General features: G+C 36.6%; 1 protein-coding gene across 1 annotated transcript; it reads left to right on the top strand.

Moving 5' to 3' along the window:
* The first annotated feature begins 11,809 nt into the window (after positions 1-11,809).
* LOC145102473 (aminoaldehyde dehydrogenase 2, peroxisomal) lies at positions 11,810-15,630 on the top strand. The gene is made up of 15 exons (XM_079039869.1): positions 11,810-12,252; positions 12,525-12,667; positions 12,784-12,864; positions 12,945-13,093; positions 13,226-13,318; positions 13,654-13,777; positions 13,862-13,927; positions 14,032-14,098; positions 14,170-14,246; positions 14,328-14,441; positions 14,551-14,628; positions 14,702-14,853; positions 14,934-14,994; positions 15,081-15,187; positions 15,278-15,630. The coding sequence occupies exons 1-15, from the start codon at positions 12,144-12,146 to the stop codon at positions 15,369-15,371; spliced, it is 1,515 nt and encodes a 504-aa protein (XP_078895995.1). The 5' UTR covers positions 11,810-12,143; the 3' UTR covers positions 15,372-15,630.
* The last annotated feature ends 549 nt before the right edge of the window (positions 15,631-16,179 follow it).

Genomic DNA, 16,179 nt, shown 5'->3' with positions numbered 1-16,179 from the left:
ACCATACTGAAAAACATCGCAAGATCTTAGATACTTCCCACTAACCCGGGAACCAACCCCCAACCCAACCCTAGAGGTTGTGGCTTCTTTGATACGCGTATGGGTCATGTGCTTTCGGTAGTACGGGCCCATACTACCTTCCACACCTACTCATATTTATATCAATTATCACCACAATACCCTAGTGAAGAACATACATAACAAGCACTCGACCCTCACTCCTAGAGGAACACTGGAAATCTCCCACGGAAGAAACCCTAGGCTAGCAGGCATCATAAATCAGGCAACATTATCATGAAATCTCGAAGATCCCTAGCCTAGTTCTAGCATGTTGTTCTATCATAACTCAAAAACAAATATCATGAATGGTATTTTGGGGTTACTTACTGGCTCCGGCTGATCGTACCTCCACGACCTCTTTTACTCATTTTGAAAATAATTTTAAATTCTCTTTTGAAAACTCTCTTTGATTTGAGACTGGATTCACACGAATGTTCCTCCAATTCACTCAAACCTGGCTCTGATACCAATTTGTAACACTCTAAAAATTTCAACCAATTTAAACTTTTCAAAACAACCCAGTTTCATAAAGTTATTACAAAAAGGTTTTCAATATAATTATTATCAGAGTCTTCCCAGAACCACATCATAAAACATAATCATGAGGAGCGGTACGATCACGCCTTTGTCTTGCCACGGTCTCCTGAAGAACCTGAAAAACATTAGACCACAACTGTAAGCCCGAAAGCTTAGTGAGATACCCCCAAAATACCAACCACGTATACCATACATGCACAACACGCCATATCATAACAGAACACATAACATCCATGCACTTCGGGTCTACTGTGTGACTGGTCCGCCGTACCGGGCCTTCAGTCCACCTGGTCCACCCTCCGAGTCTAGCCATATACATCGAGTCTACAGTGTGATTGGTCCGCCCGCATCGGGACTTCAATCCACCTGGTCCACTCTCTGAGTCTACAGTATGACTGGTCCGCCCGCACTGGGCCATCAGTCGGCCTGGTCCACTCTCCGAGCCTCGACACGTCTGTTCCGCCCTCTTGGGGCCTACAGCCTATCCGGACCGCTCGCTAGGCCTTCGGGATAACCGGTCCGCCCTGGGTATGTTGGCCTACAACACAAAGCAGGACCCGCCTCAACCCAACCCCAGTCCAACAACCATGTGCACATAAACATTCAATCATATAACAATTCACATCCAATCAAGCTGATCTAGGAGATCACATAACATAACATCATCCTAACCAGGATACCGACCTAACCGGTCACTAGCATAGCATCATCCTATATACCAGGATACCGACCTTAACCAGGTCTCTAACATATACCATCCTAACTACCAGGATGCAAACATAGCAAAGCCATAACATAACAACGATACCTAGATTACAATCCGATAAAGGGCTGGCCTTGGTGTCGTAGACCCTGTCGATATAGTGAGGATAACTCACCTACAACTGATGACTGAAGAGATAAGACCAAGTTGCTCCGACCACTGACACGCTCTCCACCACTAGCCAACACCAAAACACTGAACTCAAAACAAATGCCAACAATTACCAAAAATGCCCCTGGAAGTCAACTGGTCAACCCTTGGTCAAAGTCAAAGTCAAGGTCAACCTCCTAACTGACTCTACTCATCGAGTCAACTCGCTGACTCGTCGAGTCCCCATGCTCAGAACTCCCAATCTGCGACTCAACTCGCCGAGTCCAAACAACTCTGAGTCCTTTCTCACTCAACTCACCGAGTCATCCCTTGACTCACCGATTCACAACATAACCAGAAAAAGGTTAGGACCTCACGACCAGACTCGCCGAGTCCAAGGCTATCTTCAACCAACTCGCCGAGTTGTTCTTCTAACTCGTCGAGTTCCTGCCTATCTTCATGCAACTCGCCGAGTACACCCTTGTGACTCGCCGAGTACCCTTAGGTCTTAATCCATACAGAGGCTTTCCAGGCCATGCAGATGATCCAAACCATAGATCTACCCTTCCACAAACCATCCATCACGTAAAGTGGCAAACTTTACGTGAATCCAAAGAGATCTAAGCATATAACACTCTAGGGTTAGGGTTTGGGACAAGATGGCTTCACCAATCACTCAAGAACAGGGACTTTAATGCACTCTAGACCTTTTCCATTCCAGATCTGAGGTAGCAACCTCAGATCTAACCTCCAAACTCAAAATATCACAAGCTATGCTTTCCAAAAACTCCAAAATGATGAATCTAGATGAATAACAGCCCAAGCAACGAAATAATACCTCAAAAGAAAGCTCCAACAGAAGAGAAATCTGAATCCTTGCAAAGCCCCTTGCTCCAAGCCTCTTAACTCTCCAAGATCTCTTCCACAAACACTCCTCCAAGGTTCAAATGCTCTCAAAATCACTCACAAACGCGCATTAGGGTTTTCTGGACTTCAAGGGAGGGTAAGGAGGCTGGGGAGAGGGTATAATGTCCTTTATATAGGGCTCAACCCCCGAAATTAGGGTTTTCTCCACACATCACCAACTCGCCGAGTTGGCCACTTAACATGCGACCAGAATCGCGACCCTACTCGCCGAGTCCACCCATGGACTCGCCGAGTTGCCCATTCACATTTTCACTTTGAACCCTGAACTTGCACTCCTGAACTCGGGATGTTACAGTTAAAACGAAATACAAGAAAGATATACAAGTCCTACAGTCTAATAATGGTGGGGAATACATCAACCACAAACTATAACAGTTTTACCAAGAAAAATCAATCAGACACCAAACATCATGTGCTAAAACACCCTAACATAATGGGTTGGTTGAAAGAAGGAATGAACAAATCCTTGAAAATTGTTTGTGCATCTCTTTTTGACATGACTGTACCACGAAAGTATTAGGGAGAAACGGTTCGATCTACTGTATATATATTATAAATCGTACTTTGTCTCAGGTAATAGAGTTCAAAACCTCACTTCAAAAATTGCATGAAATCATTGATAAGCCACCTCACAATGATATGGAACCAAGAATATTTGGTTGCACTGCCTATGTTCACCAAGACATAGGAAAACTCGAGCAAGGAGCCCTTCGATGTTTCTTTGTAGGATATGTGGACTACAAGAAAGAGTAGAGATATTATGACCCGATTGGAAAAAAATATATGTAACTTGAGACGTATCATTCCATGAAACCGTGAAATACTTTGATCATGAGGATTCCTTTTAGGGGGATAAACAAGCAAAAATGAGTCTCCATAATGATGAAACAAATGAACTTTTCGTTGAAGACACATGCATAAAACCTTTCGAACTTAACAATAACAAGGAAGAATACAATGAAGATGAAGCTATGAGTAGTTTTTCCAATTGTACAAGACCCGATCATAATCTAACCATCAAAATCGATCCAAATGTCACCACCAAACCCGGTCCTGTCATCACAAAACCCACCCGGTCACGAGAAATGACGAAGATGTAAATACTAACATATTAGAATTTATGTCTGACTCTTCTATGCCAGTTTTATACAAAGAAGAAACTGATCCAAGGTACCCCACAAGAAGTAGCAGAGGAATACCAAAGAAACATTATGTGCCGGATATAAAAGCAAAATGAAGATATCCTATATCTAACTACGTGTCACATCACCGCTTCACAAGCTCACATGCATTTCTAGTTGATAAGTTGACTATAGTCTCCATACCAAACTACGTGCAAGAAGCTGTGAAAGACGAAAGTTGGAGGCAAGCAATGAATGAAGAGATGAAGGCGTTACAAAAGAAGTAAACATGGGAGTTAGTTAAGCTTCCGAGTGGAAATAAGACAATGGGATTTAGGTAGATATGCACCGTGAAGCTTGACTCAGGAGGAAAAATTAACAAATTCAAGGCAAGATTAGTAGCGAAGGGATACGCACAAAAATATGAAATCGACTATGGAGACGCCTTTGCACCGGTAGAAAAAATTAACACCATTCGTATCCTTGTCTCCATCATTGCTAATGAAGATTGGCCTCTCAAACAATTTGATGTAAAGAATGCATTATATGGGAAGGTATGCAAACTAAGGAAAGCATTATACGGGATGAAACGGTCTTCACGTGTATGGTTAGGCAGATTCTCAAACTTCATGAAGCAAATCGGGTATAAAGTATAAAAAAAGCGACGAAGATCATACATTGTTTGTGAAATCCAACACCGGAAAAGTATCAGCCTTGATAGTATATGTTGACGATATTGTCGTCACTGGAAACGATACAAAAGAATTGGAAAGGCTCCAAGCAATTCTGGATACTGAATTTGAACTCAAGGATCTTGGACACCTAAAGTATTTCTTAGGGATTGAAGTAGGCAGATCTAAGTCCGAAATCACAATGTGCCAACAGAAGTATGTGCTAGATTTGTTGACAGAGTCTGGTATGTCAGAATGTAAAATCGTTGATACACTTATTGGAAACAACCACAAGTTGACAATTCTTCTGGACCAAGTTCCCACTAATAAAGATCGGTATCAAAAACTAGTGAGAAAGCTCATTTACTTGTCTCATACAAGACCGAATATAGTATATGATGTAAGTGTTGTTAGTCGATTCATGCACGTTCCAAGTGAAGATCATATGAAAGCAGTGTACCAAATTTTAAGGTACATCACATCATCACCAGGAAAAGGGTCATTTTTTGGAAATAATCGAGATCACCAAGTTAGTGGGTACACAGATGCAGATTGGGCTGGAGATCGAACAGATGGGAAGTCCACTTCAGGATATTCACATTTGTGGGTGGAAATATTGTTACATGGAGAAGCAAGAAACAGAAGGTTGTTTTGAGATCGAGTGTAGAAGCAAAATTTAGAGGGATGGTCCATGGTGTATGCGAGCTCATATGGATAAAAGGGGTCTTAAAAGATCCTAGGATATCTCTAACAGCTCCGATGCAACTTCATTGTGATAATGAGTCTACTGTGAAAATAACCAATAATCTAGTACAACATGACATGACTAAACACGTAGAAATTGATAGACATTTTATTAAGGACCACATTGAAAAGAAAACTGTAGAGCTTCCTCATGTTTCTTTTGAAGATCAACTTGCAGACATGCTTACGAAATCCGTATGTGGGAGAGTCTTTCATTGCTCTCTTAACAAGATGAGAATGATGGACATACATTTACCACCTTGAGGGGGAGTGTTGACGAGAGCAAAATAAGGAATGGTAGTTAGATTTAAATGTTATCTAGATCCTGGATAACAAATTGTAGATTAATAGTTAGTTTGCATGATACGTGTATATTTATTATTGAACCTGTGATTTAATTAATATAGAAAACGGAAGTTCATTCCTCAATCTCAAATCCTTACTTTCTACAACTAAAATATACATTGATATATTATTTATACATATTCAAATATTAAAAAGATGAAGGGTAAAAGATAGTGAAGGATCAGTAATGTAGGGTGAGAGGAGAGTGGAGAGAAAAGGGAAAGTTGGACAAAATCCATAACAAATCCCAGAAAAACCCTATATATTATAGGCCAATGCTTAAAAAAACCATTATATTATTTCTTTGTTCGATTTAACCACTATTATTTCCCAAACCGTGTAATATATATATATTTTATTCGGTAAACCTAGGTTACCCATTCTTTCTAGTGTACGTGGCATACGACTCCAATACATCAACCCCTATTTTCACCTCCAATCGATCATTCTATAAAAAAGGTTTGTCGAGGGAAAGCTTCGTGGAATCATCCGTAAAATTAGTGGTTAATCACAAGAAAAAAAAGGTAATCGACTTGAAATTCTCATTCACTTTGACTTTAACTTCAAATGTCTGCATTGATTCTTTAAGGAATCTTACTTTTTTTTTGTCTGCATTAACTCACTGTGACTTAAAATTCTCGTTCACTGTGACTTTAACTCCATAGATAGCATGTTTTATTTACTTTGTTTTTGTCTGCATTGATTCTTTAAGGAATCTTAACCAACAGCTATTGTTGGAACATCCCTGTGAACAAACCCAAACATACATAGGGCTACATCTTTCTAACCTCTTACGTTTATATTCAATGTAATTGTAGGTTTTAAATGAGAATAAATAACAGAAGAAGTTTCCCATTTGAAAGTAATATACTAGTGTTAATACAAATTGTTGTTTTGATAGGTGTTCAGGCGTGTGTTTCTGGGTCTTAAGAGGCTGATTTCCAACAGCTATGACTTTAACTTCAAATGTGGAAGTTGAAGTTTATATGGAGGATTTGAATGTAACAGATGATGAGTTTGATGGAGAAGAATATGTTGCTTCTACAATGGACAAGACAATATGGGATCCTTTTTTGAATGATTTGGTACAGGGAGAAGTGGAATGGCCTGACATATCATCTGATGATGCTGAATGGACCTTTTCAAATGAAGAAACTGACAAAAGAGATAATACAGGTCAGATATTTGGGGACCAATATCTTGTACACAACCCTAGGATACCTTGGAATAAAATGGAACCACACTTGGGGGAAAAATACGAAAGCCCATAACAGTTCAAGCTTTGTCTAACAAATTATGCGGTGGCTAATGGATACCAATTGAGGTTTGCCAAGTGTGATCGTTCTAGGATATTAGTACAATGCGGAAAAAAAAGTGACGAGAATAAGTGTCCATTTAGATGTCGGGCATCTTGGATGGGGAATGAACTAACTTGGCAAGTGAAATCTTTGGAAAAAAACATATTTGTGCACGAAAATACAGCCTCGGTTCATTGATAACTCCGGGTTGGATTGCTAACCATTATCTTAGTGACCTAATTCGCAACCCCAAAACGAAAGTCAAAGAAATGAAAGCTGATTTTTTACAGAATTATTCTTTAAAGCTTAACAGAGGTCAGTGTGAAAGGGCAAGGGCATTAGCATTTACACTAATTGATGGCAAGTTGACTGATCACTATGCTAGGATATGGGATTATGGTAATGAAGTTTTGAGATCAAACCCAGGAAGCACTGTTGAAATTGGAGTCGATGTCAATCCGGATACAAAATATTTCAAAAGAATCTACATTTGTTTGAAGGCTTTAAAAGAAGGATGGTTGAAAGGTTGTCATAAGGTGATTGATTTAGATGGATGTTTCTTGAAAGGGAAAGTTAAAGGGGAGTTGATAGCTGCCATTGGTCGAGACGGAAACAACTAAATTTACCCCATTACATGGGCGGTTGTGAATGTAGAAAATAAAGATAATTGGAAGTGGTTCATTGAGTTACTACAATCGGATATTGAAACAGTTAAAGGAAATGGGGTTACTTTAATATCAGATCAACATAAGGTAATTTTGTACTTTTTAGCAAATTTTGACATATTATAAATGACAAAACAGCCCTTATGTTATAACAACCCCTATAGACATTTTTGGACACTTTTTAGCAAATTTTAACATATTATAAATGACAAAACAGCCCCTATGTTAAAACAGCCCCTCTGGACATTTTTGGACACTTTTTAGCAAAGTTTGACATATTATAAATGACAAAACAGCCCCTATGGACATTTTTGGACACTTTTTAGCAAATTTTGACATATTATAAATGACAAAACAGCCCCTATGTTAAAACAACCCCTCTGGACATTTTTGGACACTTTTTAGCAAATTTTGACATATTATAAATGACAAAAAGCCCCTATGTTATAACAGCCCCTATGGACATTTTTGGACACTTTTTAGCAAATTTTGACATATTATAAATGACAAAACAGCCCCTATGTTAAAACAGCCCCTCTGGACATTTTTGGACACTTTTTAGCAAATTTTGACATATTATAAATGAAAAAACAACCCCTATGTTATAACAGCCCCTATGGACATTTTTGGACACTTTTTAGCAAATTTTGACATATTATAAATGACAAAACAAACCCTATATTAATACAGCCCCTATGGAGTTAAAACAGTCCCTACTTATGGCAAAAGAGCCCCTATTGTATCAAAACAACCCCTACTTATATTATATATAAATACATGGTCTTCTTGAAGCCGTGAAGGAGGTGATGCCACATGCTGAGCACCGACAATGTGCCCGTCATATTTGTGCCAATTTTTACAAACGTTTCAGTGGAGAGATTTATAAAACCTTGTTTTGGGAAGCTGCAATGTCCACAACAGATCAACAGTTCAAAAACAATATGGAAAAGATGAAAGAGTTGAACAATGATGCATATGATGATATCATGAAAAGAAATCCTAAAACATGGTGTAAGGCCTATTTTGCAACAGATAGGGCATGCGAGGCTGTAGAAAATGGAGTATCTGAGTCATTTAACTCTGCAATCGTTGGTGCTAGGGGGAAACCATTGATAACCATGTTAGAAGAGATTAGACTTCATGTGATGGAGAGGTTTGATGCAATGAAAAGGAGTACAAATTCATGGAAAACTATTGTTGCTCCAAAGATACTTATAAAGATGAAAAAATGGCACAAAAACATGAGGTATGGACTGTTTCCCCCTTTACAAACTGGATTGTTCTGTAATAAAATGTAAAAATATTATACTAACTTTACATATTCGATAAGAATTGGATGGTTATCCCAAGTGGGCCTCTATTGGAGGTTAGAAATGGTTATGAAGGATATATGGTAGACTTGGCAAGTTGGACATGCACATGCAAGCTATGGGTTTTGTCTGGACTTCCATGTGTACATGCATGCACGGCTATAAACCATACACACCAAAATCTCCTTGACTATGTAAGTGATTGGTTCAAGAAGGAAAAGTATCACTTGGCTTATAGCACTTCCATTGTTCCTTTAAATGGAAGTAATTTATGGGTTAAAACTCCATATGATAAGCTATTGCCCCTAAAAGAACGCAGGATGCCATGAAGGCCTTCTGTTAAAAGAAAAAAAGACCAAACTACAAAAAAGACAAAGTATTCAACTATTTCGGGTAAAGGAAAAATAAAGAAGTGTCACAACTGTTTACAGGAAGGGCACAATGCTAGGACATGCAAGAATGAAAAAGTTGTGCCCCCTCCTAAGGAAAAGAAGCTTCCTGGTAGGCCTAAAAAACCACATTCTGATGAAACACCTTCAAAACGACCAACTACAAGTGGTGGGAGAGGAGGAAGAGGACCAACTAGGGAAAGAGGTGGAAGAGGATCATCTGTAGGTACAAGTGGTGGTAGAGGAGGAAGGTCACTTATAGATGAAATCTTTGATTCACCAACAGAAAATGAAGTTATAAACATGTTTGATAATTTTGAGGAAGAAGTATTTAGGGCTGAAATGGAAAGGGGAGAAAGTTCACATATGATGCAATTCCTTGAATCACAATTTGATGAAGGAGTTCCTATAACTCAAGATGATGGAGTGCCTGAAACTCAATTTGATGTTGAAAATGGTAAGAAATAATTTCATTTGTATGTATTCTATAATTATATTAAATGTAATACTTTCATAATTTTTGCAGCTAATTGGGAAGATCAATCTCATGTGGTTGGCGGGATAGCAATTAATGTACCTATTATCCGTGAAAAGTTCAATCCAAGAAAGCCATTTGGATGAGGATGTAGGTGGAATACTAGATTTAGAAGCCAAAAATGGGACACAAATCAAGTCTTTTGTTAATTTGGAATACTAGATTTAGGAGCCAAAATAGGAAAAAACTCTAGTATTTTGTGATGAATTTTGATACTTGGAATCTAGTATTCCTATTCTTTTGTTATTGAAATGTAGTTCAATTATGTCCCTTTAACAAGTTATGTTAACTGTTTTGCATTTTGTTCCATATTATTTGTTTTGCATTTTGTTCTTTTAACATGTTATATTATGCTAAAGACCCAAACCAAGGGTAAAACGGTCATCTCCAGTTTTATCTTTTTCTTTCCTGCAAGATAAGTTGTTCTGTTCCATTTTATTATGTTTAGAAAAGGGTGTAATCTACCATAACGATTGTATTTTATGTCTAGTAGCTAAAGACCTAAACCAAGGGCAAAATAGTCATTTCATGTTTTCTGTTTTTCCTTTCCTGTTGTTTGTTTTTTCATTTCCTGTGAACCTGTAATCATTTCCACATCAGGGGCATTATAGGAATTTTTTGTTTTTGTTTTCCTTTCCCGCAACAGTCTTGAAATGGAGGGTAAAAATGGGGATTTCATTATGCACATGTGAGTTAAAAACACTCTGAAAACGTGTAATCGTTTCCAATATGTTTTCTTGTGTTTGTTTTCCTTTTCTGTTTCCTTGTTTCCGTTTTCCATTTCCTTTTCCTAATATTTTTCTGTTTTCCGTTTTTACCCCTGCTCCAAAGAACATGTTCTTTTTTTTTTTTTTTTTGCTTCCAAACGCCTTGAAAAAGATTAAATAATGCAAAAATGGAAGCTACGTTTGTTAAAAAAATTAAGTACTCATTAGCTACGCTATTTGGTTGAAAGTTTATGATACGAATTTACTAAATATTGACAACTTGTTATTACTTAAAAGAAATCTCCCATTATTGTCTGTACACATAGTTTTTTCACATTATATGTGGCAATTAAACATTATCCATTAGCAAAAATGTATTTTTTTATTAATTCCAAGGATAATTACATAAAAAAGATAATTACATACAAACATAAACAAAATAACCACACCAGAAAGATAGTTAGAATGTGCAGGGGATTTAAATTACATGGCTTCAAAATACATTGGTTAAACATTGATTCAAGGTACATTGCTTAAACAAGCTTGCAATACTTTAACACACCTAACCTGCCCTATTACATAATTAGCGATATAAAATTAACCTAACTTTCCATATTACGTAATTATAAAGTAAATGAAAATGCTAACAAGAACCCAAACAACACCTTAACCATGAACATATCAATCTCTTTTTTTTCAATCACCTCTAGCTTCATCAATTTCTTCTGCAAACATATGTTCTCCTTCTCCAGTTCCATATTCTTCTTGGAAAGGATCATATTATCTTTGAATAAATCCATATTCTCCCTATTCAACTCATTAACTTTACTCTTATACCTGTGAAGACCCAAATCCTCATCCACCCATACAAAAAATTTACAATCTTTTGAAGAATCCTAGAAAAATGAAGTATTTGAGTAAACATTAGAGAAACGACATCAATCTTAAAGAATTTCGTATACCAGAGAATTAGGGCACCGAATGAAATGTCGTCTGGGTTCTTCTTGGTCGTTGAAGTCCAGATCTTTGGTTGTTCACCACATTTACAGAGTACGTTTTTGTAGCTAGAAGTTGAGAAGGAAGAAGAACCATATGATTGATCACCCATTTCAGTTGCACAACAAGAAATCAAAAGAAGAAGTAGAGGAACACAAGTTTTGAAGAGAAGAATCGTCCATTTCGTTGAGGTCCACATCTATTAAAACTCACGTCATTTATTAGATGACCGGTTGGTTAAGAGTGACCGGTCACAAAACGTTAAAACAATCAAGGTTAGACTAAATAATGGTTAAATTATACAAAAAATAATATAAAGGTTTTTTTAAACATTGACCTATAATACATAGGATTTTTTTGAGATTTTCCCAAAATTAAAATACCAGTCAGAATTGTAAAAATCAAAACTTGGATAGTCCGACTCATGACATGCGTAAAAAAAAAAAAAAAAAAAAAAAAAAAAAAAAAAAAAAACTTCAAAGCCCTCAACCTCCTGCTGTCCTGCAGGAAAACTCAGAGGTTTTACCACTCGGGTATTCAAGATTCGCTTACAAAAGGCGACACAAACATTAGCGACCTGAACCAATTAAAAAATTAATAAAATTATTTCTCAAGAGTGGTCGATATTGTTTTTTAACCCGATAAAGAATTGGAAACGAAAAATAATACAATAGAATATAGATAATGGCGGTGATATGAATGAGATGGCACATGGAATCAAATCAAAACAATCCTCGAGATAAGATTCACCGGATTTGAACACGTCTATATACCCGACGTAGTAACTACGGAGCTTAACTAGGAACGCGACACACCTGATCTTGGCAATCTACCGTCGGTGTCGCAGCCGCTGCCCTTGACGAGTAGCCGCTTAACTTTCAGCTGCCGTCGAGTTTAAAGCTTTTAGCAACCGTAGTTCGGTGGTCGGAGTGACGCGCTGCATCTGAACAATTTTTGAAGTGATTGCACTGTTAATTAGTTAGATATGGCGATCTCGATACCATCGCGTCAGTTATTCATAGACGGAGAATGGAGGGAGCCTGTTAGGAAGAATCGAATCCCTGTCGTAAATCCCGCCACCGAGCAGATCATCGGTAATATTTTTCACAAACTTCATGTTTTTTTAAATATAATAAGTATCGGTTCTACTGTGTAGATTCTGTGTATATATATATTTTTTTTAAAAATTGGACACTTTCTATGATTGTCTAACCCTATTCGTCAGAAGACGCTCGAATCAACCGAATTTGTCGTAGAAGATCCGTTATGTTAGGTCAAGAGGTTGATATCCAGGTCTAAAATCGAGGATCACATGCGAGATCTGTATGCGTTCGTGAGCTTTTTTGACTGACTATTACTGTTGCAGGGGATATCCCAGCAGCTACATCTGAAGATGTTGATATTGCTGTGAAAGCAGCTCGTAAAGCTCTTAAACGCAATGGAGGAAAAGAGTGGGCTACAGCTTCTGGAGCACATCGTGCCAAGTATCTGCGTGCCATTGCTGCAAAGGTGTGTGTTCAGTTTTGTTGAAATTTTATCGCTTTTGTAGTTAATAAATACGTTCTTAGTGGTTTATTTGTTTTGTTTTGGAAATTTATCAAAGTTTATAAGCTTTTCATGTGCAGATAACTGAGAAAAAACCGGAATTAGCAAAACTTGAAGCCATTGATAATGGAAAACCACTTGATGAAGCAGCATGGGATATAGTATGCTCATTGCATATCATCATATTGTTATTATTTTTTTATTCAACTTTTAAATATCTGATATATCTTTTCAAATTCAGGATGATGTGGCTGGATGTTTTGAATATAATGCTGATCTTGCTGAAGCTTTGGATGCTAAGCAAAACGCACCTATTGATCTTCCAATGGATACATTCAAATGTCATGTGATTAGGGAACCTATTGGTGTTGTTGGGCTGATTACTCCATGGTACTTGCTCTCTCTAAAGTCTAAACACACATCCTTAAGTTTACAATTGAAATTGATTTTTATCATGTATAACTTATAATCTTAGCAGTTTTGTTGTAATAAAGATTTATTTTTCTTTTTCGATCTTTATAGGAATTACCCGTTGCTGATGGCTACATGGAAAATTGCACCTGCCCTGGCTGCTGGTTGTGCTGCAATACTTAAGCCATCAGAATTGGCATCTGTGTAAGTTCTTATTCATCCCCACTTTCTGCATTCTTTGGCTCCCTAATCTTAGTTATGATGGAATTGGCAAAGGAATGGAATGAGAAGAAGCTGTTTGTTTGGTATGCAGTAATCAAACAAACTAATGTTTGAATGGCTCATTCCATTCCTTCAATGGAGCGTCATGATCCATTCCGTGACTTTATTAATTCCATTTTATCATACCAAACAGACACGAAGGAATGTGATTCCTTCCATTTTATGATATGAAAATTGATTTCATTTTTAGCAGCAAACGAAGCATGCCATTTCATTCTTATGCAAACTTATTATCAAAAATTGGTATTCAACTCCAGGACATGCCTGGAATTAGGTGAAATATGCAGGGAGATAGGTCTTCCCCCTGGTATTCTCAATATCCTAACTGGATTAGGTCCAGAAGCAGGTGCCCCTTTGGCTTCTCACCCTGATGTTGATAAGGTCTAATTCCCATTGCTTTTGTTTCATCTTTTTTATAAATCCAAAATCACATTCCAATAACATTATTATGCTTCTTAAAAACAGATTGCATTTACAGGAAGCAGTGCCACAGGAAGCAAGATTATGACTGCAGCAGCTCAAAATGTCAAGGTACTCCTATTCATAATAATAAAAAAAAAACCATATTGGGTTTCTTTTATGTCGCATTTTTTTAGAAAAGAATGTATAATCCTTGTGCTATGTTTTGTTTGTAGCCTGTTACACTTGAGCTTGGTGGAAAGAGTCCAATAGTTGTGTTTGATGATGTTGACATTGATAAAGGTATTTTTTTTTTTCTTTTCAAAAAATGTTTCATTTATAATAAGTTTTTGCTTTTTTTTTTGTTGAAACAGCTGTTGAGTGGACACTCTTTGGTTGCTTCTGGACAAATGGGCAAATCTGCAGTGCAACTTCTCGACTCATAGTGCATGTAAGTTTGTAGGAATGAATGAATGATTATTCAATAATTATAATTAGCATTTAATTAACTATGATTATATTCATGTTTCAGGAAAGTATTGCTAAGGAGTTTTTAGAGAAGCTTGTGAAGTGGGCTAAAAATATCAAGATTTCAGATCCATTAGAAGAAGGTTGCAGGCTTGGACCTGTTGTTAGTGGTGGACAGGTAGAAAAAATATATATATAATTTTCCCTTTTTTAAATCAAATAATGATTTTCTTAATATTTGGTAGAAAAGAAAAAAAGATTAACTTGTAAACTATTCAATATTTCAGTATGAGAAGATATTGAAGTTTGTTGAAACTGCCAAAAGCGAAGGTGCAACCATTTCATTTGGAGGAAAACGTCCCGAGGTAAATATCTAATGTCATATCTTAAATTAAATTTTAAATTGTGAACTTACATATTATATGATGAATATTTCAGCATTTGAAAACCGGATTTTTTATCGAGCCAACAATCATTAGTGATGTCACCACATCCATGCAAATTTGGAGAGAGGAAGTTTTTGGACCTGTTTTATGCGTAAAATCATTTAAAACAGAAGAAGAAGCAATCGAATTAGCAAATGACACCCAGTGAGTTAATTATTCTTTTTTTTATATATATATATATTTTTGTGTGAAACTTTTTTTTAATGTTTATATTATTGCAACAGTTATGGTCTGGGTTCTGCTGTTATATCCAACGATTTGGACCGGTGTGATCGTGTGACAAGGGTACAAGAACATTATTTTTATTATTATTATTATTATAATTAATAAAAAAAATTGTTTAATTTGAATTTATATATGGTGTTTTGTAGGCTTTTGAGGCAGGTATTGTTTGGGTAAACTGCTCCCAGCCTTGCTTCTCTCAAGCTCCGTGGGGTGGGAAAAAGCGTAGTGGATTTGGTCGTGAACTAGGAGAATGGTAATCTTTTTTAAAATGTATTTTAATAACAAGTTTATTTGCATATTATATGACTTTGTATTATATTTATATCTGCTGTGTTGATTTCAGGGGACTTGAGAATTATTTGAGCGTAAAGCAGGTGACTCGTTATATTTCTGATGATGCTTGGGGTTGGTATACGCCTCCAACTCCTAAGCTTTGAGATAAAAAAATAAAAATAAAAAGCAAGGGTTTGTGATTTTTTTTGTTCAAGTTATGGGGTTGGATTGTAATATGTAGAACTTGTTAAAGTGTGAGTTTAATAAAATCTTAAGTAATGTCGGGCAATAAAAAATGGATTTGCGCTTATATGGTGGCTTGGTGTTGAAGTAAAGAGGTCACCTTTGATGATAATTGTTGTATTCCTAACTATTTGCATCTTGTCTTTGGGAGAAGTAAGCGATTGGTGTGTCTTCTTTTTACCTTGTGAAGAATTATATAGGCATGAATGCTTAAACTTGAAATATGAAAATATAAAGGGTAAATTACATGAATCGTCCCTCTGTCAAAAAGAGCGTTTGGTTCTTATTTTCAAAAATTAACTCGCACCGTCCTTTTTAAGTTGCACATTTCATCTTTGCGATACTTGAAATGAGTAATCTGCCATTTTTTTTCTTTTTTTTATTTAATTTATTTTTCTTATAATTCTACAATATATAAAATAAAATAAAAAAACATCATCCCACCACCTTATCTTAACTCCTTTCATTCTAAACCCTCATCACCACGTCATACCATCACCACCACCTATTTTTCTCTTAGTCATACCATCACCACCATCTATTTTTCTCTTAGTAACACAGTCGATTAACCATTCTTCTCTCATTCTTACCAACAATCCACCATAACCAACATAACCCCTTATTTTTTCCGAATCAACCTTCGTCTATATAAAAAATGATCTTAACCATAATAACCAAACCAAACCAAACCAAACCAACAACTTTATGAAACCTGTGATCAAGCAAACA

This window comes from Lactuca serriola, chromosome 4 (assembly GCF_051521515.1).
Source record: "Lactuca serriola cultivar US96UC23 chromosome 4, Lser_US96UC23_V15, whole genome shotgun sequence".
Taxonomy (NCBI): domain Eukaryota; kingdom Viridiplantae; phylum Streptophyta; class Magnoliopsida; order Asterales; family Asteraceae; genus Lactuca; species Lactuca serriola.
This window is presented reverse-complemented; position numbering and strand designations above follow the sequence as displayed.

Excerpts from the sequence above, each read along its gene's own strand:
- LOC145102473 (XM_079039869.1), top strand. The coding sequence starts at position 12,144 with ATGGCGATCTCGATACCATCGCGTCAGTTATTCATAGACGGAGAATGG. Across the intron at positions 12,865-12,944 it reads ATGAAGCAGCATGGGATATA|GATGATGTGGCTGGATGTTT; the intron begins GTATGCTCATTG and ends TTTCAAATTCAG. Across the intron at positions 14,247-14,327 it reads CTTCTCGACTCATAGTGCAT|GAAAGTATTGCTAAGGAGTT; the intron begins GTAAGTTTGTAG and ends TTCATGTTTCAG.